The sequence below is a fragment of the Pseudopipra pipra genome, chromosome 3 (assembly GCF_036250125.1).
Source record: "Pseudopipra pipra isolate bDixPip1 chromosome 3, bDixPip1.hap1, whole genome shotgun sequence".
Classification (NCBI taxonomy): Eukaryota; Metazoa; Chordata; class Aves; order Passeriformes; family Pipridae; genus Pseudopipra; species Pseudopipra pipra.
In genome coordinates this window covers 87,636,145-87,661,131 of record NC_087551.1, presented here as the reverse complement: position 1 = coordinate 87,661,131, position 24,987 = coordinate 87,636,145, and the positions used below count along the sequence as shown (strand labels likewise).

Genomic DNA, 24,987 nt, shown 5'->3' with positions numbered 1-24,987 from the left:
TAACTTTAATGATTATCCAGTTGTCCAAAAGCAAAGACTAGTTCTACTACTTGATGAGTAGAACCTTGCAAAGCTGATATTTTTCTTTTGTACTGCTCAGTCTTCCTAGTTTGTATTTGTACACTGTTAACAGATTTTCTTTCTTCTTTGTTCCTACAGAGAGCACATGGCACCTCTCTCCTCTCCTAAAAATGTACACCTACACTGGCTGCAAGACTTTAGCTTCTCCTTTTAAAAACTAAAAAGGTTACTCAATAGAAACAGAAATTCCCGTAAAATAACATAAAAATAAAGGTAAAGCCAATGGGACTAGTGATAAGAGTTACAAATAATACTCAACAGTAAACTCTGGAATTTCAAATTTAATTTTTTTTCAATCCTAGAAGGCATGGAACTATTTTACATGCCTCAGCTCATATGCAAAATAAAATCATGGAATCGTAGAATCATTTAGGTTGGAAAAGACCTCCAAGATCATCAAGCTTTGACTGAACACCACCATGCCAACTAAACCATAGCATTAAGTGCCATGTCCAGTTGTTTTTGAACACTTCCAGGGATGGTGACTCCACCACCTCCCTGGGCAGTCTCTTCCAATGCTTAGCCAAATGATACATCACATCCATATTAAGATACATGCATTACTAAAATACTTTGAAGTACTGATCCATTGTGTACAGCTGAGGAGAGAGAAAATACGCATCTTATTGCAGGAAACTGTTTTACTTCCATAGCCACCAAAGGACCACTGGCAGCAGGATAAATTCTTTTGTCAGATAACTAAACCTCAGGTTTTCTACCCCAAATTTTTGGAATGTGTTACGATTTATTATAAGTCATGGTCTGGTTAAAATGATCCATTCAAGGTTCCCAATAATGCTGTTTTTTATTTACATTTTGAGGTATTTATGAGTTTTACCTTCATGCTGTTGGATTATAGCAGTAACAATGTAGTAAAAAGTATTAAAACTCTTTTGTGTTTTCAGAGTCATGTTTTAAGAGTCATACTGATGATTTCTGAATTAGGCCATGTACCTGTTTGTTGCTGAAAGGATTTGTTGTCTCCCTTTATTTAACAAAACAACATAGAATCGTAGAATCATAGAATCAGCCAGGTTGGAAAGGACCTCCGAAATCATCAAGTCCAACCCTTGATCCGCTACCACCATGGTTACTATACTATGTAACTAAGTGCCACATCCAGTCTTATTTTAAAAACCTCCAGGGACAGAGAATCCACCACTTCCCTGGGCAGCCCATATCCAATGCCTGATTACCCTTCCTGTGAAAAATTTCTTCATAACATGGTTAATATCAATGTTTGAGGTAAAAGCAGAGAAGGACTGTCCTGCACCCAAAGAAAATTTAGGACAGGTATCACAAAAGAAATTCCCTTCAGAATCTGATGTCTACAAAAATACCTTCTGGGTTAGAAAACTTATTTTCAGCAGCAAGAACTAGGTAAGAAGAGTGAGAATGAGAAAAATTCCATTACTCAGAATGTCAATTCATATATCCAATCTTATATCCCAGACATCAGGACTTGAATTATACTGACTTGACCTTGCAGGACACCTCTATACCAGATACTGCCTAGATTGAGATGGTTCTTATCACCTTTCCGACACAAATGGGCCCTTGATATTAGTGTGCCATTTAGTCATACTCTAGGCTGACTTGGGTTAAAAAGCTGTCCCTGCCCAGAAAGCATTTAAATACTTCTGCTCTGTGAAGTATTGACAGAAAACAAATGCAAATGGGTTCATCTTCTACATTCATTACCTAGGATCTGAAAATGGAGGAAAGTTTTATTTTAGTCGTTTTAGTATTTATTGTAAACTGTGGCAGTCACTTAAGAATGATATTGTATTTTAAAATGCTTCATAAAAATGCATTACTGTTAAGATTCTTTGATTAAACAATTTTGAGACCATCGTTTGTACTTATACACAGAAAGTGGACATTTCTGATCCCATTACAAAAATGTACTTAATCCTTTTTTAAATTTCTTACAAGGGCGGCATTTTAATGAGGCCTCACCCACGCCAGTACACTGCATTTCCTGGTACCACTTTTGTTCTCATGCAGTGTTTGGTTCAATACTTCAGCTGAGTATGAAAATGAGAGCATTGCATAAGTCTGGTTCCATTTTCTGACAAACCTTATACAGACATATTTTTAACTTTGTAATGAAACATTTATCTTTAATATATACTTACTATATGAATGCTTAATATATCAAAGGGAGATTAGCTGAAAAGTGCATCTCAAAGACCATCAGCAATTGTTGAAATGAATTGAATGTGTAAATTAAAAATGTGTTGTTGCTAAGTGGAAAAATTAAAAAATCGAGGCATGATTATCACGCTTGTTGGTATTTGTGAGTAACTCCATTGTTGTGAATGGAGCTACACTGGGTATAATCCAGAACCCAGAAAACTGATCTCCCAGACTTCCCTTTGCCTCTTCACCAGTGGTCTCTGTCCTGCAGGACACTGCATGTGCCTGCACCCAGCACGAGATGCTGCAGGACTGGGACTGGAACGTTTACCACCTCCCTGTATGCCTCTGGAAAGCCTTCCTCTAGCAAAGGTCTCCCATTATTGCACTCTGTAATTTAAAAAGTAGAACTAAGTCTTCTGCAAGAATGGTGCCGTATCCTCTAAATTGCCTGACGAGCAGAGATCATGGAGGCAGCAAACTGAGAGTAAACATGCCTTGCTGCAATAGTCTCACTGGGGGAAAAGCTATGTAAAGTCTCTTGCCATTACCATGTTATTAATTATGGTTTAAATGTGTCATTTGTACTGCACGTTGTAAAAATTGTAAAAATATTCTAATCATAATTTGCATTAGAGTATCGATTGTAAAACTTTCATTATAGTAAGAAATTTCACACAGAATAAAAAGATATCTTAAATCAGAGGAGCTGTAGAAGAAACGTATTTTGTAAAAATCTATTCATAAAACTTTTAAAAGAGATGTATTTTGTAAAAATCTATTCATAAAATTTTCAGCACACATATATATATATACACATATATATGCATGTGTGTATATATATATAATTTAATTATCTTTTATATTTATTTCTGGGATGTATTAAAAATGATGAATGTTTAATCCTCAAAATATATTTTATTAACTAGATTTTCAAATATTCTCTTTAGAATGAAAACTGCTTTGCTGTTCTCAAATTAATAATTAAATTTATATTTTAAGTGGTGCAATTAATGAATATTTACAAAAAGAAACACTAATTTGGAAAAATACATTAATAATTTACTGGAAAAGAAAAAACTTCTTTCTGCTGATCGACCCCTTAAAAATCAGCTTACCTTTTGTTGTTTCTTTACTCTAAATAGAAAATTAAATATGTTCAATGATTTATCAAAGCAATGTGTTTGCAAATAATATTTATTAGTAACATTTACATCTTATATAGTGTTTTGCATCTTTTGAGGCAGAACGGTAAGTTTTATCTTCATGCCTTTACAAATTGGGGAGAATTTTGAATTTTGCATTTGCAAGGTAACCTTCCAACAGAAAGGTATTTCTTAATGTTTATGTTCTTAGTGTTTCACACACCTTCTGCCTCATCAGAAACCTCATGTGATGGTAATTGAAGTACTTTCAATGTTAACCCACATTTCCCAGCACACGCTTCCTGAATTAGAGTCCCAGCAGAAACTGAATATTTAGCACAGAGCTGCAGACAGCTGTGTGTGCCTGGGAGGATCAGAGGGAACTGTGCTGAAGACACAGCAGTCCCTCTCTAAGTGCAGAGATCTCTCCACATTAAATCACAGAGAGGAAAAATGGAGCCAAGATAGAAGTCCAGGAGGTTTGCACAGGACCAGAGAGAGAAGATGACAGCAGTAATAGGATAAAAAAACCTGAAGTATTCTTGTGTCCCACACTCTGGGCTTTTGTGTCATGGATTTTTCATACGTTTCCCTATTAAAATCAGTGTGGAGGGCAAGATAAAGCCTGTAGTCTTTTTAACTGAGAAGTTTCAGAAAAGAAACCGATCACAAGCATTTGTTCTGCTGGACTCAGCCTAAAAATTAAACAGTTCTTTGGCTAAATTATTATTATTTCACATTGCCACCATTCCCAAAGATGGCTCATTTTCTCTGTTGAAGGCTTCATCAGCCTGAAAGATGAGTGCAGAAATAGAAGTCCTCTGGAGGAGCAGCAGACTCTGCCATAGAACAGCAATGTCTGTCACTGTCACAGTCATTTTCTGATGTGGTTCGCACTGATTCAAGATACAATAATAAAATGTCTGCATTTGAATAAGTGTTTTTGTCCTGTGTTATACAGCTGATTTTTAGTATGTGTCACTGCATTGAATGTTGGTTCATACAATAAAATCATATTGGAAAATCTGCAGACATAAATTTAAGTATTTATTAAAAGCTGAGTGTAGCAAAGTTAAGTTGATGTTAACTGCCATGATCACTTGCCTGACTCTTATCAGCAACTTCCAGGTATGTTTAGGAACATATTGCATGAGACAGTATGTGACTTTTGAGAAATGTCTACACACAAGCTTTCATAAACCTTTATTCTGTCTTTAGAATTTGGAATGATGGGAGATCATACAATTAAAAGTCAGCGACCTCGATCTGTTCATGAGAAAAGGGTCCCTCAGGAACAAGCTGATGCTGCTAAATTTATGGCACAAACTGGTAATACATCAGTTACATTTTTCTATTTACTGTTGTTAATTTTAGCAAAACCACTGCATGTTTCCATAATCTTTTGCTGCATATTTGTCAGTTTTCTAAGCTGATACTTTTTTTGAATCATTTTTTTTTTCACCAGTTAAAGCCCATAAATAAAGTAGCTGAGAATTAGGTAGATCATACAAAAACATGCACTGTGAATGTGGATACTGAATCATTTAATGTAAGCATGAATTTCTTTGGTAGTAAAAGAAGTCTCACATGTACAAGACACAGGACAGCTCACTATGACATATTAACATTTTTTCAAAGATGATAAGAACATGCTTCAGAATGTCTTTATAAATAGACTGAGGTCTAATCCCAGCTTTAGGCATTTATCAAATTAATTAATTACTGGGGTGACTTTAATGTGCATGCGTTCAGCATTTACTATCTTTGGCCCAGCACGACGCTCTATTCTCTAGTTTCCAGATTCATAATTGCTAAATGAAATTGGCCGTAAGTAGTTTTTAATTGGATGTGCAAATTATCTAACAGTTTTTCATCTAAAACATATTTTCTAATTTTGTTTGAGCAACTTCATCTTCTTTATCTAAAGATACCAAAATGATATTGGAAACCTGAAGTAATTAAAAAAAACCAAACCAGCCTGTTTACCAACAGTTACCACAGCTGCCTTTGAGGTCAATAATAAAATTTCAGTGATGAGTTGAATTAAGCTCTTATGCACCAAAGCTACTGCCCATTTTGACATTGATAATAGCCCCTTTGTCTGTTGGTAAAATTTAACTCTTTAATGGTACCCTACACACTCCATTCCAGTAAGTTGCTGTGTTGACAATTTTGTGCCCCATATTTTTGTATGGATTTAAAACAACTTACTCTATATTCCATAGTTACTAACCTAGAATATATGCCTGCATCAGCCATACATAATGCTTCCAGTTTTTATGCACTTCAGTAAAAGAGCTATGATTACTTCTAGTTATATTGCATGTTGACTTCCTTAGTAATAGGGTGCTTTACTTAACAGATTTACAGAAATCAATATATTAAGCAATCTAAATACATGTATAGCCAATCAGTGTAGATCTGTTCGGTAAAGAACTTAGAATTTAGAAGTCTGTTTACCTCCTGTTAATCTATAGGACTGCTTTTATGGCTAACTCCCAGATACTACTGTAAGAAAATGTAGTAGAAGAAGGGAGCCTAGAGTTCTCTATGCAGTTTTTGTTCAGGGAAGTAGAACTGATTACTCACATACCTAGCTATGACATAGAATGTTAGTTGCTTACTACATAGAATAACACCTCTGCTTTTATGCTGCTTCCTGAATTCATACAATTACTCAAAAAATAAGTAAAATTATCTGGTTTATTTCCTCATATAAATCCCTAAAAGTTTAATAATACCACTTAAAACTTGTATCTGGTGATTTCTAGTCATGCATTGCAGTGCATCTGTTATGTGTGCTAGAGAACTGCATTATAAATGCAGCACTTACTTATACCATCACCTCCTGATAGACTGTGTGTGTGGAGTGGGAGATGAACGTTATACAGGCTTGGTTTTCAAGGTCCTGTTCTGAAAGCATGTGAGATGTATGAGCATTGAGGAAATCTATATTTTCCATGTTGTAGGTTAACACATTTTAAGTAATACTGTGCTCTTTTTGAACATACTAATTTTCATCTCTTCATTTTCATTTTCCTTTGTAGTGATCATTGCATATTTTCTTCACCTCTAATGCATTAATTTTTCTTGCAATAAAATTACTGTGATATCTTTCTAAACTGATTCATAAGGTTATTTTTCTAATACACGTATCTCATTAAATTACCCATGTACCTAGAAGTCCTAATAGTAAATGAATACTGAGTTTATGAGGTTTTATATTTTGAGCCTGTTTGATATTTTGTGTAAAAATAAAACAGATGCAAAAGTGCAACAAAATGTTTGTATCATTTAAAAAGACAGAGAGAGAGGAATAGAAAACTATCCTGGAAAAGATTTATGAAAAGCATTTAATACTGTTAGTTTGATGTACTTAATCCACCAAGTTTTGCTGAGAATGGAAGAGTTTAAAATATGGTGTTAAAATATGCATTTTGCTGGTTTTGGGGAGTGATATGAGGCAGTCAAAAAATTATTAAAAAATTTTGTGTGAATAATTTATTGTTCTATATTTGTCCTTTTATGTGTTTGGACTGATCCTTCCCTTAGGTGTTATGGGATTTAGAGAGTATAATGCAGGTAAGTTTCACACAGATCAATGAGGCCTTCCATACAGTAAGTTATGTTTCCTCTTACATGTCCAGCAGCAGGGGAGAATAAGGGCTTGGTAGCTTGCCAGTAGCTAATTTGAGGTTGTAGATCTAATATGACAGATATAAAAATGTAAGAGTTCTCAAATAACAGAAAATGAAGGAAAATAAAAAGTAGCCATTTTGAAATTTTCATTTCAGAAAAGAAAAAAATGGAAAAAAGATAAAGCAAACCATGGAAGATATATTCGCATGTTATGCAGTCAGTCAAGGTTTACTCTAGAAAATACAAAAGTCTTTATGTGGTTAAATTAAAGATGGTAAATTAACTATGATATGATATGCCTGTGAAGATATTTCCCTCCTTTTAAATCTTTCAAAATAAGTAATAATCATACTGACAGCAGTACAAAATACTCTGAAAATCTAAAAATTACCAAAATATAATAATGCATTGAACAAAAAAAAGCAAAGCAGGTGATGAGATAAATTGGTTCTTTATTTTCTTGTCATTTCACTGTTTTTGCACCGTACATCATGTTACTGTGGAGGACCTTCTTCCAGCAAATGTTTAAGCATTGTATCGTTTACATATGATAAAATATATTGAGAGTTTATGGCTCTTTTGAATGGACAGTACATATATCCTCAGAACTTTTAATAGTTACTATTATTTCAAAATTCACTCCATACAGTCACACTTCTTAGGATCGTGTTGCTGCTATTTTTCATCATATTTCAAGGGTTAAGAGCAACATTTTTATCACTTTAAGATATAAAAAAAAATTTTTTAATACTTAATTTCTGTATTTTGTTAGCTATGCAGTGTCACCATGTCTGTGTTGGATAATTTACACTGAGTATATATGACTGTTTTATATAATGAAAAATGTCTTGAGAAACATAGTTTTGACTTTTTCTGCTGTTTGACCTCTTATCTAAACCATTTTAACAAAGACAAAGTCAAACTTCAAAAAAGTAGGAAAAGACAAAAAATATTAGCCTAGAAACCCATAGTAATACAAGTCTTTTTACCATGTATATAGGGCTTATATTGCATATTTTATAATTCTTAATGTCCACCCACGTATTAAATTTATTTACCATGTTATATCATCTAACCTGAACCCAAGCCATGTAACAGCCTAATCAAAGTTCTAAATTCATATTAGAGCAATTATTAAAACAATAATCAGTGATTATTTTTTCATTTTTTCCCTAACAAAGAAAATTACTACAAAAATCACTGATGAATTTTTGTGTGTAAAAAGCTCATAATATTGTCCTTGTCTATAGAAATTTTTAGAACTGCACGCAATTTTATGAAAAGCCGGGGTATTTTTGTGCTAGTTATAAACATTTTGTCTTGTTACTGAATAAGAAGCACTTTTTTTTTAAAGCATTGAATAGCCTCAGGATTACTTCTTAGAGGTATAGCAGAGAAAGCATTTTGCAAAGGTTTCATGCTTGACCTCTAAAAAAACCCAAACCAAACAAACAAAAAAAGAGAGCTTGGGCAGATTCACAGATTCTTGCTACAAAAGCACATTTTCAAGAAATAGTGTGTCATTTACTGCGTTCTTGGAAGATAGCACCAGAATCTTCCTGGTTTGCAGACAATCTCTCAATTGTGATCAGTATCACAACTTTTGGAAGACTGGAGGTGTATTGAGATAACTAAAATTTTAAGCAAGCTGTTCAAGTCTGCAGATTGTATCACACTATGGATTTTAAAACAGAAAATCCCACTTGTTAAAAAGAGGACATACATTTAAAAATCAATAGAGACTTCAGCATGCCATTTCACATGATGATTTTTAGTGGAAAAAGCTAAACATCAATGCACAATTATTTACTCAAATTGTTCAGTGAGGTATATTCACATTATTTTTGCATTTGCTTTCTGAGAATACTCAAGGGATCTAGTTTTCTGAACATTATTTCCTTTGGAAAAAGAATTGTGTGTATAGCTGTTCATGGAAATTAAATTTAAGCATTCTTTCCCAAGCATCCATGCAAGAAGACTTTATGCATTACTTGCTTTCAAAAAATAAAAATTATGTAATGTGCTATCTCTCAACAATGAACACATTTCCTCCTTTCTAATATACAGTATTAATAAATCACATCTGACAATTTGAACATAGTGGTATGTACTATGGAGTAGTGAGATCCAGCACACTCAAGAATTTAGCACACCTGTAGGTTGAAAGCAAGGAGCAGGTCTGTGCAGCAAAAGATCAAACCAAAGTTACCATCCCACAGTTCAGGTTAAAATTTATATCTTTGCCGGGAAACTTCTTTCAGATGCTAGATGACTCTCCTCCACTGAAGAAAATATTAGACATTAGGGGGTTGGTTTGTTTGGGGGTTCTTTCATTGAAATTCCCTTAGTGTTAGGGTTCCTTAAATTGTTACCAAGCATTAATTCTAAAGTGATAAAATTTCAAAGATAAATCCTTTGCTATTATATAAAAAGAGTTGTCTATGTTCTTTTAGCATCCTGAGGGCAGTGTTTCTGAAGTGTTGAAGGGCAGTAATTCTCATAGAGTTGTAAGTAATGCCAAAAGATCAAAGTGTTCCCCTCTGACAGGCATTATGTGACCGCAGCACTGCAGGTGTCTTTGTTTTCTATTCATTGCACATTTTCACAGCTGCTTTACTCCATGAATTTTTAAATATTTATTTTGGTGTGTTACTTTTTTCTTTGATTTGTAAGAGCAGACAATAATGAGCTTCAGAGAAAAAAATTGTGTCATTAATACTTATGTCTATATTCATGTTTGTTTGTTGTCTTGCATACAGGTGAATCTGGTGTTGAAGAGTGGGCCCAGTGGAGTACGTGTTCAGTTACTTGTGGTCAAGGGTCGCAGGTGCGAACCAGAACTTGTGTATCACCTTACGGGACACACTGCAGCGGCCCTTTAAGAGAATCAAGGGTTTGCAATAACACTGCCCTCTGTCCAGGTAGTGTTAGCAGCCAATAAATAAAATTGTGGATGTTTTTTAACTGTATAATGATAAGAATTTGAAACTATATATTTTTTTTATTATTAATATGGATTTTATAAGGGCATTTCAGTTAAAGCAGAAAATTGTAATTCTATTCAGCTGTGAAATTTTTTCATTAGGTTGTTATTTTTACTTTCAGAACATTCAAGATATGCAACAAGAGCCCCTTTTTTCTGACAGTTTCAGATTTTTTCAAAAAGTCTATATTCTTTCATTTTCATTCAGGAAAGAGAAGGTAGCTTGAGTACAAAAGACAAACTAGGGAAGAGATTCAGATCATCGATACATTTAGAAGCAGAGTCTAATTAACAGAGTGGGTTAAGTTAACATATATTATTTGACACCGTTGTGTAATTTTGTCATTTAGAATACTGTCTTCTAGGCAATGAGCCAGACAATGTTCACTGCAGTTATGTTTTCATGGACTTCCCTTTACATTGTTCTGGCAAGAAAGGGCAGCAGCTACCCATCAAAGGAAAAAAGATCAGACAAAAGTAACTCTCTTACATCTGACACATGGTAAAGGTCATCAGTATCTTGCATCACAGTTTTCCTGCTCCTTTTTTCCAAGAGATCTGGACATAGTTGGAGTTCAGCAGTAGTTATACACTAAGGAGAAGAGACAGGCGTGTACAGATTCGTTGCAGAAAGGGCACATCTTTCTTTAGACTTTACCTGGGGATCGGATTAATCTGTGATGGGAAACGAGGGAAGGCATGTGCCCCATGACTACATTAATTTTCCTCTGCTGTGACTGAAATGCAAAAAAAATATTCCACCCTCCATGTACGAATTCCTCGGGTCCCTGTAACATTTGATCCCAACAGGGTGGTGAGCTATCTTCAGGTTCTGGGGAAACTCACTCCATTTTTTAAGTAAACTAAACTGTCAGAGAACCCCTGGACTCTGTCTCAATTAGTAGTAATATGTAGAATCAAACTCTTATGGTGTTACTTTGTGTTGAAAAATATCCAATGGAAAGGGCATATGTGATCCCATCAGAGGTTTTGTATCAGCATTATAAGCATTTAGGGTACCTCTGTAATGGAAAGCAACTTAAACATGGTAGAAAGGCATTAGGTACCGAGAGTGGTTCTTATTAGAGTCATGGTTTATCTAGAGACAATCTTTTAAGACAAGCAATTCACATGAGCTTTTCTAATATTTCAGAGTAGAAATGCTTAGCTAGAGCTGAATTTTAACACCTGAATTGTTTCCATATAAAAATGGGAGCTATTTCTAAAATGGTTAAGCTAGCTTAGAGTGTGCCACAGATGGGATATATTGCAAAAGAACTCTCAACCTGATAGTACAAAAATGAGAAGTGAAAGAAGAGATCTCTAAAAGAAAAGAGCAAACATTGCAAAAAATCAAAGATAGATTCAAAGATTTATTTGAAACTAGGTGAAGAATGAACATGAAAACACACATTCCAGCTCTCACAAAGAGAGGTAGTTCTGCCTGCTTTCTTGCTTATTAGTATTAAATAAGAAGAGGAAAGGTGGTTAATTTTCAAAATTGACAATCTTCATTGTCAAAGTAAACCGGAAAAAAGTTAATTCTTAAAAATCACGTTGTCAAGCAAACTTCTAAACAATGCTCACCCAAAAGGATTGTTCCATATTTCTCAGTTCACAAAGGAGCTTTTTTCTTACACGCTCCCACTTCAGGGTATGGCTTTTATTTCCAGATGCCCAGTATTAGCAATGGCTACCAGTTCTTACTGTCTGTACTGCCAAGATATTTTCCTTTTCAGTTCACCACAGCTGATTCTGATAATCTTGATGTATCTTGAGTTACCTTTTCTAAATAATTAGTCTTCTGGGCTTAATTTTGCATTTTGTCTCACACAGTTACAATAACCTTATTAAATTATGGTGTTCTGTGTCTGACTACAGGGTCACTACTCTGTGGCAGTATGCAAGATTAGCAATTTAGAAATGTGCTTTTCCTAGTCACATCTCCATTAATTTTTCAAACATCCCTTTAATTATTAGCCTAAATATCCTCTGTCCTCATTCTATTCTGTATCCTGACTCAGAGAGTTGCATAGTTTAGGATTATCTCTGGTCCATGCATAAAAAACCACCTAGTTTGTACACTAGTGTATTTAAAACAGACATTTGGCAAAATGATTAGTAAAAGGGTGAGAGGCATTGTGAGAGCTAGAATAATGTTTCCTAGTCAAAAATTGCCCCTTCAACATAAAAAAGTATGCAGAATGGCCTATTGTACTATACTTCAAGCATCTATTCACAGGCTTCAAAGGAACCTATTAAACTTGCAAACACTATTGCAGAGCTTCCAGACTATTTTTCTCTATTTCCTTTATATACACTTTACATATTATATATGATGTCCAAGATACTCACTGGGATGTTAGGGAATACATCTCTCTGTATCTCAATGTCCTGGAAAATTTTGAAAATGAGATTCACCAGCTTCACACACACACACGTGCACACACACACATATACATATGTATATATCAAAATAGAACTTTAAATTTCAAAATAGTATTCCTGATAATTCAAGTGAAATAATGAAGGAACTACTATTTACATAATTTTTGGTTTATTCATATTTATTCCAGACCAATACTATTCTAGAGAAGTGCAGCATAGAAGGCAACAAAACATAGCTCAGGTTAACCTTTGTTGCCATTGGTTCTTTCGAGAGTGAAGACACCTCAGGATCCAGTACTGCAATGCTGCTGTATCATTTCAGTTAGTGAATAATTTCTAGCACACCTAAAACTTCAAGGGGAAAGAACATGGAATTTACATGCCTGCAGGTCATCTCAGTTTCTATTTCTCCTTTTCCATTGCCTTCAAGACTTATTACGGCAAAATTTAACTGAAGCTCAGCATTTTCAGGCTTACGGGTAAAGCAAGATATGGCAGGAGCAGGAATACCCTAAGCCATTTCAAACATTTGTGTGCTCAAAAGCACTATTTTGGCTGGTAATTTTTTCTTTCCCTTTTCCTAGTGCAACAAGACCCATCATAAAGCTTGTCCCCATCTTTCTTAGAGGCCCCCTTTAAGTACTGGCACACCACAGTAATGTCTTCACGGAGCCTTCTCTTTTGCAATCCGAACAATCCCTCTTTTAATCTGTTTTCATAGGAGAGGTATTTCATCACTCTGATCTGCTTTGTGGTAATGCTCTGGACCTGCTCCAACCTGTGCTGAGGGCTCCAGAGATGGACACAGCAGTCCATGTGGGGTCTCACCAGAGTGGAGTAAAGGGGCAGAATCCCATCCCTGGTCCGGCTGACCACACTTCCTTTGGTGCAGCCCAGGATACGATTGGCTTTCTGGACTGCAAGTGCACATTGGTGGCTCAGGTCCAACCTCTCATTCACAAAGCACCCCGAAGTCCTTCTTCACAGGACTGCTCTCAATCCTTTTATCTCACATCCTGTGTTGATACTGGGTTGCCCTAAGCTGTATGCAGGATCTTGTTGAACCTCATAGTGTTCACATGGGCCCACTTCTCGAGCTTGTCCATATCCCTCTGGGTAGTATCACATCCCTCAGGTTTATTAACCACACCCCTCAGCTCGGTGGTGTCTGCAAACTTGCTGAGCGTGCACTCAATCACACTGTTTATGTCATTGATGAAGATTCTAAACAGTACTGGACCAGTACTACTTACAATGAAACATCAATGGCCATAACAACTTTTCAGTGTCTGTTCAGTTTAAAGTTGAATAATAAATAGCATTTAAAGCCCAATAAAAATTTTCCAAAATATGCTTGTAGGATGAAGGCCAGCATGGCCTCACGCCTCCGCCCACTTCACAGCAGTTGCATATTGTGAACACTGTGGGTGTTCACTTCAACATGATTAGGTTCACAGAGTGGCAGAGAGAGGGAAAGATGCTCTGCAGTAATCCAAATTCGTTGTGCTAGCAATGTTTTTGACAGATAAGTTGGCAATAATCTGAATATTTTTGTCCCAGATAATGAATCTTGCATCTGAAACTGTGTTATAGAAAACAGTAACTCCTCTGTGGGCCAGCTCTCCATCTGGTGTAATTTGGCATAGCTCATCTGGCTGTAATTCTTCAGATGTTATAGGGTTTTTTTCATTTAGAAAATAAGAAAGAAGTAAATGAAATATCAAAAAATTTAGGGGTAAGAAATTTTAAATTAATATGTTCTTTTAAAGCTGATCTGGATAATACTGAGCACTCCTGTAATGCACTGAACATATTAATTCTCATTGATATTTGTTTGCTGACATTAGTTGTTTTTTGGTGTTATGCCTTTTCCATCCTTGACTTTATTATTTGTCTACTAGTTTCAGATATACAAGTCTATACATGCAAGAGGTACTGTGAAATTTTTACTCAATGAGCTAAAATTTGTCATGGAAGATGATTTTGGATCATTTAAACCACAAACAGATAGAGGTTGCTTTAAGTTTGATTCCACCTAAAGTGGACAAAATGTTTTGTCTAATGTTCAGATCCAGAATCATGAAAGAATTATTCTGTGCTGCTGCTAATATGTAGTCAATCTTGCCAGAAGAAATATACAACCTTTTGAGTTAAGACAGTATCTTTAAAGAGCACCTCAGCACTTTCTTTGTAGTTTTTAAATAAAGATAACTAACTTAGAATATTTTTGACAGCATAAAATCAAAATTCCAAATTAATCAATACACTTTAACTTATGCGTACTCTGGAAAACCTCACCCTGCGTCCACATAGCATCAAGACCTTTCTAAATTAGTATTTTTCTAGAGAATAATCTTTTTATAATTTGGATTAATTTTGTTTTGCTAAGTTGAATGTTTTTTGAAATTCTTTTTGCATCTGAACATCTTAATTAACCCTTGTGGTATCAGGAGATGAAATTATATCATTATTATTACTAGCTACTGTTTGGAATCTGGTCTGATAAATTAGTTTCTCATTCATTTTTCACATACGAAAAAATTGAGAATAGCTGTCAAAGTATAGTGCCTGTTGAGAACAGGTGAAACTTAAAGGGTTACATGCAAGTATAGTCATCAATTTACTAGTTTTAGAAGAGCTCGGCTTTCTGGTTTTGACCAAAATGTCACAGTTAATCAAGGTTTCTAAACTAACTAGACCAAAATCTGTCACTTTTACATTAATTTGGACTCTTCCTCAGTTTTTTGGGTTTGGGTTTGTTGTGTTTTTTTTAATATAATGCAGATGGATGTGATATTTGGAATAAGATAATTTTAATAAGGACTGCCATGTAGGACGTGGTTCTTTTTGACTACTTGTACGTGGACAACTAAAAACCTTTCATCGATTGAGCTGTTATTCAGTGGGTTAAAATCTTCCCTGAATAAAGCTTGACATTTTCTGTCAGGTACAATGTCTCAGAAGTTAGCTAACAAACTTTTTATCTCAACATAGCATCTGAAATGACAATTTTTCTTACTTTTAATGAAAGGCAGTAGAAGTTAGTACTTGCAGAATTCCCCTTGATCTTACTGATGAATTTGTGATAATATGGCAGGGAGCTGAATGTCCTTCTGCAGCCTTGTAACTGAATTTCACCTCAGGAAATGTTATTCTGATCCTTACAAGAAAAGGGTTGTATTTGTAGAAACTGGGCAGGTGATATGTGCCTTCAGGGCAAAGGAAACATATATATGAGAAGTTCTTTCACAGTGATGAAAAAAAGTGAGGACAAACCACAAAATCTATTTCTTCTGTAATGTTGTGAATTTTTTTTTTTTGCAGTATTTTTCAGTTTATAGAGAACTGTCTTACCAGTGCATGTAAGGAATTGTTTTACAACTACATGCTTAACTCTAGTATAATAGAGAACTTTCTGAGACTGTAACTCCAATTTTTTGTCAAGGGATTGCGTATGGTATGTAAGCTCACAGGGATATTGTATATTTCTCCTACAGTTGAAAATACTTAAGGGAGAGAAAGATTCATATTCTATGATTCTTTATATTTATTTTATAAAATATTTGTATATAAAAAATATTGGTATATGTTTGCAGTTTATTGTGTACTCTGAAGGTATCTGAAGTTTGTTGAGTGAACATTTTTCTAAGAGTGATATATGTATTACTGTGTCTGTTAAATCAATTAATATGTTCATGTGAGGAAATGGCACATATCTTTATTGAGGATGTGGTCTTGGAATTTTTGAGGAATATAATCAAACACATGCGCTGCCATATTTCCACCAGAATTTAAACAACTGAAAAAATTGTAAGATAACTGCCCCAATTTATGATGGGGACACAGTAATAAATTATGTGATAATTCCTATAATTTCAAAAGAAAGCTTAATTTTGATTGCTTATAGTTTTTAGAGTTGACCTGTTGCAGAAAGCATATGCCTGATTTTCACAAAGACTAGTCTCCTGAAAATCAGGGGTATTAAACATGTCAAATCAGGCATCGAAGATGTCATAACTATTGAAAAAGGAAGTCATCTTTCTTAAAAGTGTGAAAGAACAGAAACTGTGGAAGTGAGATTAGTTTAAATATTAGAAATAATGTTTCAAAGTCAAATATATTTCTGAGAAAATATGCCTTTTAAATTGAAATTAACTAACTTTTTAAAAGTATTTATTTTCCAATGATAAAGATTACCTATGTACCGATTTTCTTGAAGTTGGAAAAATAATTCCCATTTAAAATATTGATCTTGTTTATTTTCTAATCCTTCTGTTACTTGTGTGTCTGTTTCTGGTTAAAATCTGTCTGGTTTGTTGCAGTACATGGCGTTTGGGAGGAATGGTCACCTTGGAGTTTGTGTTCATTCACATGTGGTCGAGGCCAAAGAACTAGGACAAGGTCATGTATACCTCCCCAGTATGGGGGAAGATCATGTGATGGACCTGAAACACAACACAAACCTTGCAATATTGCACTCTGTCCTGGTGAGCTCATATAGCAACTCTCTGCTTTGTTACAATGCATTTTATGTGGGTTGTTTGTCATTTTTTTCATAGCTCTTTGCACATAGGAAAAAAACCACATTGTCCAAAGTGAGTAGTTGGATAATATCGTTCATAATTGTGACTGGGATTAAAGTAGATAATCAGGATGGTTATTCTGTTCAACATACTACAGAAGCAACCAATTTTTTTTTTCTTTGAGGTACTGTCTCTGTAAGGCACAGTATCTTGTGTAGGAAATCTTGATTCAGGATGGGTCTTGGAGAACCAAAAGACAAACAACTTCCTGAGTGTGGCTTAAAGGGAAATATTTAGAGGTCACACAGTTTGTGTCCACCGTATCTGTTTGAATTGTTTGCTTAGAAATGTACTGTAATTTCAAAAACTGTCACTAAGCAAATAAAAAATGCATGGGCTTCATGTTAAACCTTCCACCTACTAAAACTGAAACTAACTAAAAAAAAATCATATATTCTTTCAAAATTGATTTTTACCTTTTTTGTCTGCGGGCTATAATTAATTTAGACTTAATTTTTCTAAATGTATGTGTACATATATATACGTGTATATAATACCTGAGTATTACAAAAAGTTTGATAAGCATAAAGAAGTTATTTATAATAATCACAGAACCACAAAATCACAGAATATGCTGAGTTGGAAGGGACCCGAAAGGATCATCGAGTCCAATCCTTAGCCCACAGGACCATCCCCAAGTGTCACACCATGTGCCTGAGAGAATTGTCCAAATGCTTCTTGAACTCTGTCAGGCTTGGTGCTGTGACCACTTGCCTGGGGAACACTGGTTCCAGCGCCCAGCCACCCTCTGGGTGAAGACCCTTTTTCTGATATCCAAGCTAAGCCTCCACTGACTCAACTTCAGGCCATTCCCTTGGATCGTGTCTCTGGTCACCTCAGAGAAGAGATCAGTGCCTGCCCCTCCTCTTCCCCTCACGAGGAAGCTGTAACTGCAATGAGGTCCCCCCTCAGTCTCCTCTTTTCCAGGCTGAACAGACCAAGTGACCTCAGCCACTCTCCAACCTTGAGGCTTCCCCTCAAGGTCCTCCTTTGGACACTCTCTAATATCTTTTATAATATAATATATAAAATAATAATTTATAGTTATTAAACTGATTGTAATACTTGGGTATTAAAAAAGTGCCGAGTACTGTAATGTGAGAAATTTCTTTCATGAGTTCTGCCTGACAGTGTGAAGGTTGCCCATGTAGTGGATTTGTTGAATAACCAGTTTACAACACTGCTGAAAATAGATTCTCCATGACCAGCACTCTTCCTGGAAAAAATTGATGGGCATTTCATTAGCAAAGGGTTGTTTGATGATTTAAAAACTGAAATGAAGGAAAAAAATGGAACTTAGTGCCTCACAGAATAAAAACTAAATTTCATAGACTTTTATGAAAGCTGAACCTTGCTTTTCTTCTGGTCAGCATACTCCAACTTTAGGACAAAATATGTGAAAAAGTCTTAACACTGAATGCAGCTGCAAAAATTTTGAATTAATCCAGTTAATTCAAAATTAATCCAATTTTGAATTAATCCAGCTGTGCAATTTTACATGTGTGTACACCAAACTAACATGCTATAGGAGAATGAAGCAGAGTTGTCAACTACAAAAATGACAAATTAAACAGGAGAGAAGAAATTAATGCAATCACTTCAGTATTACGAAGAAACGCAAAAGATATTACGACTAACCAAAATAAACAATTATTTGAGAATTCTGGATTTTGAACAGTTATTTGTACCTAAATGACTTTCAGAGGAAGTTACATACTGTTACATTTAAAATCTTTTCTCAATGTTAAGATTTGCTGCAATTTGCATGTTCAACTTTATAAGGGAATCTTCATCTTGAATTGTTTATTTTTAATGGTATTTCTAAAACAGAAAACTCATATGCAATTTGCTCCTAAAGATAAAGGGAGATGTATGAAATATATATGAGAAACCACAGAATGAGTTTTCTCCAAAGACAGTATAATAATTGATTCAATCTTTCCTACCTTAAATAATAGTATATAGCCATGAATAAAACTGAAGATGCATTGAAATGTAATTTCCACAATGTTTTCCTCTTCACATAAAGCTTTTATGATTAATGAGTGGAGCTAGCTTCCATGATTGGGAAAATTTCCATTTTCTGCAGAATAAATTATCAGAGAGCAACTTCATAGCTTCGGAAGCGTCTTATTGAGAAGTGGTTCACAATAAGGCATTACATAGAATATTTAATATAGGACTTTAGGGGAAAGCCTCAAAAACTCTCCAATTCACTGTTTGCTGAGATTCTTGGCATTAGAGATACAGATAGTATCTTTGAAATGTTCTGTGGTTCATGTCTGACAATAGTAAAATAGTTCACCTCCATACTTCACTGAAGAGTAGTGCACTCATACAGAACTGTATGTTTAAAAACTAACTTAAAGATTCTGCTTCCTATTTTAATTATTAACACCAACTTAGGGAGGTGCTATTCTAACCCTCCCTTAGAGGAATCCTAAAAACAGGAATTGGCAAGTACTCCAAGTGAAGTTCCTCGTTTTCGGCAGTGGTGCTTTTATAGCACTAGTAGTTTTAAAACTAGGTTTTCAAGGACGAGTATTAATCAAAATTGTATTAAAACCTACATTTTGGGTTTATATTGGGTAACTGCAAGGGCAGTAAGGAACTGATGATTGCTGAAGTCTATATGGATGCTGGATTCTGAATTAGCGTAATTAGTCATAAATCATCCCATAATGCTTACCTGTTTCAAACATGCTGTCTAGTCCTATTATGTATTATAAACCATATAATTTTTCATTTGTATGGAATCTTAATTGGGATACATTTTTTATTATCGTGGTTTTTAATGTTATTTACCCCAAGAAGCTGTCTGATATACAAAAGTAAAAATAGCAGTCATTAACCTTTATTCAGAAGACTATGCATCCACACTCAAATGCACAGGCTAATACAAATTACTAAATACAGAACTGATCATCATATCCATATTGTTTAGACATTTAACTTGCCAGATTCGGAAAGAAGATTGCATGATGTGCAAACACAACAGCAGACCCAATAAGGAAGGCAGAATGTTTCTGTCCTACATTTTCCTCAAAAGCATGTTGAAGAACTAAGATCGTTTACCTTACAGGGAGGGTGAATAATAAAAGTATATTCAGTATTGTAAATATATAGAAGAGAGACTATCTGTGAGGCAAAGTGGTAACTCTCGTTTTCCTTTTCCTATTCAATAAAGGCATCCAGTTTCATGGTCAGGACCAATAATCTTATAAGCTGACTCATCTGAACTATCACTGCAACTCTAATAAATCACTTCGAAGGGCTCAGAGTTTACGTCATACAAGACCAGCCCTCACTTTTGCCTAAAAAGACGAGTCTTTTTTATAAGGCCTTCTTTTTAATAAGGCCCTTCAAAATGTATGTGACCAAAATCATTATTTATCCTTTGTTATATTAGTGCACAATTAGAGGAAAGGAAACACTCTTTACTTGAAGAAAAAGGAAAACAGTTTTAAATTATTTTAAAGCAACTCATAATGTTGGCCTCTGTATTTGATTGCTGTAAGAAACCAGGCTGGGCCCAGCCTGAGGGGCTGTGATCACCTGCCTGGTAACTCTGCTGTGTCCATCTCTTTTGTGCCCACGGCGGCAGTGGACGGACAGTGGCAGGAGTGGAGCTCGTGGAGCCAGTGCTCGGTGACCTGCTCCAATGGCACCCAGCAGCGCAGCCGGCAGTGCACAGCAGCAGCCCACGGCGGCTCCGAGTGCCGAGGGCCCTGGGCCGAGAGCCGGGAGTGCTACAACCCCGAGTGCACGGGTGAGTACTGAGGGGGTCCAGCACAGGACAGAGGGCACATGGCAGGCTTGGCTCGGTGGGCTGCAGGGGGCAGAGCAGGCACCCCCAGAACTCAGGAAGTCATAAACTGAAACACAAGAAATTTCACCTCAACACGAGGAAGAACTTCTTTATGTTGAGGGTGGCAGAGCACAGGAACAGGCTGCCCAGGGAGGTCGCGGAGTCTCCCTCTCTGGAGACATTCAAAACCCACCTGGACATGTTCCAGTGTAACTTGCTCTAGGTGACCCTGCCGTGCCAGGGAGTTGGAGACTAAATGATCTCCAGAGGTCCCTTACAACCCTAACTATTCTGTTGTGATTCTCTGAGGCCTGGGTCCTCATTCTTGTTTATTTGATGAGGTGAAAAGCTAAAGAATGCACTTTGAAAGTCTACATGACAGGCTGCACACGCTGCTTTATGGTTTTATCGCTGTTTAAAGGACATTCAGCAGTTTGAAGCCTAAAAAACTTAAGTTTTTTATGAAAGTGAATGTATATGAACCGACTTGCTTTTGCGCTGAGACTACTTCATGATCTTCTGACAGTACTAAAGCAGCCTTTCAGGTTGTGTACATTATGTATGTACTTACCTTTAAGCCTCATTTTCTCTGTCATAGCATGTAAAAATCAAGATCTTAAAATATCACGTTCAAAAATGGTTTTATTTAGTTTTTTAAAGGTACTTATGCACATCGTAAATGTGTATCATTACTGTGCAAAAGCAGTATACAAGTAAAATAAAAAAAAGATGAATGTCAGTTTTGCAGACCAAGTGAAAATTAATGTGTGTCAGTTCTTTTTAGTCTGTCTCGAGATGCCGGTCATTTAGACAACAATCCCATATTTAAGAGACCAGTATAGACTTCCTCATTTTCCATGAGCCCACATGTACCACTGTTAGTTATATCTGGAGGGGCTTTCTTTTCTTACCCAAGTAAAGAACAACTTATATATTCTTCTTTATGACTTTAATCCTGTCACCACTTGAATTATATTTTTCCAAACAGCAAATGGCCAGTGGAACCAGTGGGGCCATTGGAGTGGCTGTTCCAAATCCTGTGATGGTGGCTGGGAGAGGCGGATAAGGATCTGTCAAGGTGCTGCTGTGACTGGGCAACAGTGTGAAGGAACTGGAGAGGAAGTTAGACGGTGCAGTGAACAGAGGTGTCCTGGTGAGATGAAAATATAATCGCTGTTATTATTTACGCTACAGTATGGCTTACTTTAATGGATATCTTGAGGAAAGGCAAGATCAATGTCCATAGAGCAATAGCTGTAAAGAGCCATATCTGGCCTTGCTTTAGACAAGTCACTGATGTTTTTCTCAGTAGTGTTTATCTAGCTAGGTGTAAAATTAGCCCAATTGGATATATGAGCGCTGCATCACGTTTTAAATAAAGCACAGTACCATAGTAAAAAACTTATCAAAAATATTTTATTTCCTAGGAATGCCTATAGTATTTGGAATGCCAAAGATTTGCTACAGAAATTCTCTTTGAATGCACTATTTCTGAGAATACCAGAGCTGTTTTTGTAAATCATGGAATTCCTGTTATCCAATGTACGGGTGACATCTTTGTAATACATTTGGGATAAATTCCACTGCAGTAAAGACAGGGGAAGAAGTCGGCCTTACCATACTGTAGAGAATGAATGAATACATGAGCAACATTTTCTAAAAAGGAAAGTAATTTTAAAAGGCACATCTTTCCTGTTTTAATATAATGCTTAAATATATTACTTTGCAGCACTTTTTCTTTGCTCTCCCAACAGATTTAAGTCTTTCTCAGTGAAAGCTAATAAAAGTGTAGTTTTGAGCTTCTTAAAAAATGGTGAATAAAGAAGAATAACTGGTGAATCAAGTAATATTTATCGGTCAAGACACATTGTCCTAAAGTAAAAGAATGCATTGTTGGATAGGTGAAAGATAACAAAATAAGGTGTAAGTAGGGTAAGATTTTCTAGCTGTTCACTTGGGAAATTATGTGATCTGAACTGCAAGCCAAGAAGCAGCAAAAAATCAATCTTGCAATTTGACTTCTGGACATTTTGCTTAAACGGCAGAGATGTGTTGGGTCAGGAAATGAGAAATATATCAGATGTGAATTTTATGTTAGCAACCCCATATTTTCGTGGACAGCATGTTTATCCCTTGGTAGCCATCAAAGAACAGTTTTCAAGGTATTTTCAATACAGTAGAACAACAAATCACATTGCATTTGAAGAACAACAAAAAGACTATTTGTAGTTATAAAGTCAAAACACTATACTGTAGAAGCTAACCAAATTTAACTTGGTTTTTAAATGATGTCTTTAATTTTAATAAAACTTTCATTATTTGAAAAGCAGTACAAAACAGAATTTGTCTTGAATTCCTAAAGAAACTGTAATTTCCATAGGTAATGCAGACTTCCTCTATAAAACCACAACACTAAAAGAAGGTTAATATGAACCTTCTTAATAAGTAGACGTTCAGATGAACCAGCTTCTGCTTATAAAACCATTCTTGAAATAATTAACATTTATATATAAAAGTAAAACCATGCTGCTGCAGTCCAATTTTCAAAGGTTGCCACCTGCTGTTAATAGAATATTTTACAGATGTATTTACAAGTCAAATGCACACAGAGCTTTGTTCGCCATTTGGTAAATTTATTTATTTACTTGATTAATTCCAGATAAAATCAGTGTGCTTATAAAAACCATAACCTAAATCACCTTTTAACAAGCTATACTTGTGCAGATGATTGTACATGAATAACAGATTTAATTTATCTGCATCTAGACTGACATTTACTAAAGTGTCTCAGATTTAAATGGAGAGAGTGGATAATTTACTAGAATTTTACAGAATTATGTGTTGATTTACACTGTGTAAACACCAAAATTTGAAAGTACTATACTGAGAAAATTGTTTAAAATATAAGCAAATTTCATTATTTTTCTGCTTTTCTTCCATAGTCCTAAAATATCTCGGAAAAGCTATTTTCTTCCCAGTGGTTTCATTTCCCATGTAAACCACTGAGAACATGAGAAACTAAAATGTTGAATTTTTTTTTCTTGTATTAGCATTGCTTTGTATAAGACCAGATCCTCAGCTCTGTAAACCTGTGTAATATTTTTGTAAAGGGGATGAAGCTGCACCTTCTTTTATCCCCCAGAGGTCTATAGACTTACAAGAAGTTAAATTATAGCTGACTTTAAACTGTGGAAGCAAAACGAGAATAAAGCCTTTTCCTAGTACGGTGGCTGATCTTAATAAGATGCTATGAAACAGAGCTGTTTACTGACTGAAAATCTTGACTGGACACTTCGTAGTTTGTGTTCTGTATTATCTGAACATTATACAAGATTTTCTTCATAGTTTCTCAGTGACTGTTTTCAAATGGTTTGGGCAGGGACTGAATTACATTTATAGAAGCTGAATATAAGCAGCATTAAGGAAGGGAGGCTCAGAACTATCATCTGAAAGTTGGTTTCTCAAACGGTTTGGTATCTGGACAAATTTTGAGTATCTTTCTTTGTGATTTGTTTTTATTCACAGTTTTAAATTTTAAAACTGGGTTTTTCCTTCCGTTGTATAGTATTCTGGGAACAAAAAACAAAAATATGAAGATATTTTGGTTTCAGTCATTTATCCTTTGTTGCATTCCAAATGTCTAAAGTTGAATTTTACTCCTAGTAGGTCAGCAGTACACTGCACTCAAAGTAGTTTTCTGTAAAGGATAACTTTAGAAAATTTGAAACAAATCAGAGAAAGTAAAAAAACCTTTTAGGTTTGTTAAGTGGCTAGTCACTCTGGAGTCACTGCAGAAAACTTACACAAGATGAATGAACACTAGATCTGTCCCATAAGAGTAATGAAGACAGCTAGGTAACAAAAGAAATTGAAGTTGATATGTGGTAAGGTATTACATGGCAAGTTGATCAGAAACTTTTAGAAGAACATGTGGGAGAAATAAGGTAATTTCCATCAAAAACTAAGAGATATGAGAATGAACAAAGTACAGCATTATTCAGGATAGAAAACTTCTGTAAATTTATTTTTATAAAAATAGGACCATGTTCTTGTGACAGCTTTAAGAATATATTGGGCTCCAATATTAGAGTGTTGGTTTCCAGAAATACTTAATTCCATAATAGTTAAATCTATATTGACTCTATGTATGTTTCCAATATTAATGCTTTACCCAGATTTTACTGAAAAGAGATTTTCAACATTTTCCTCGTAAGCATATTG

General features: G+C 35.3%; 1 protein-coding gene across 10 annotated transcripts in view; it reads left to right on the top strand.

The window, feature by feature from the left end:
• Nucleotides 1–24,987, top strand: part of ADGRB3 (adhesion G protein-coupled receptor B3) — a 459,919-nt gene that overhangs the window by 175,655 nt on the left and 259,277 nt on the right. For 6 of the 10 annotated variants that reach the window (XM_064650225.1, XM_064650230.1, XM_064650226.1 and 3 more), the window contains exons 3-8: nt 4,584–4,694; nt 6,918–6,947; nt 9,764–9,925; nt 16,698–16,862; nt 20,563–20,727; nt 21,755–21,919. In XM_064650225.1, coding sequence (XP_064506295.1) covers nt 4,584–4,694; nt 6,918–6,947; nt 9,764–9,925; nt 16,698–16,862; nt 20,563–20,727; nt 21,755–21,919 — 798 coding nt within the window. The remainder of the gene's footprint in view (nt 1–4,583; nt 4,695–6,917; nt 6,948–9,763; nt 9,926–16,697; nt 16,863–20,562; nt 20,728–21,754; nt 21,920–24,987) is intronic. The other 4 variants (XM_064650228.1, XM_064650224.1, XM_064650229.1 and 1 more) reach the window with 2 other exon arrangements.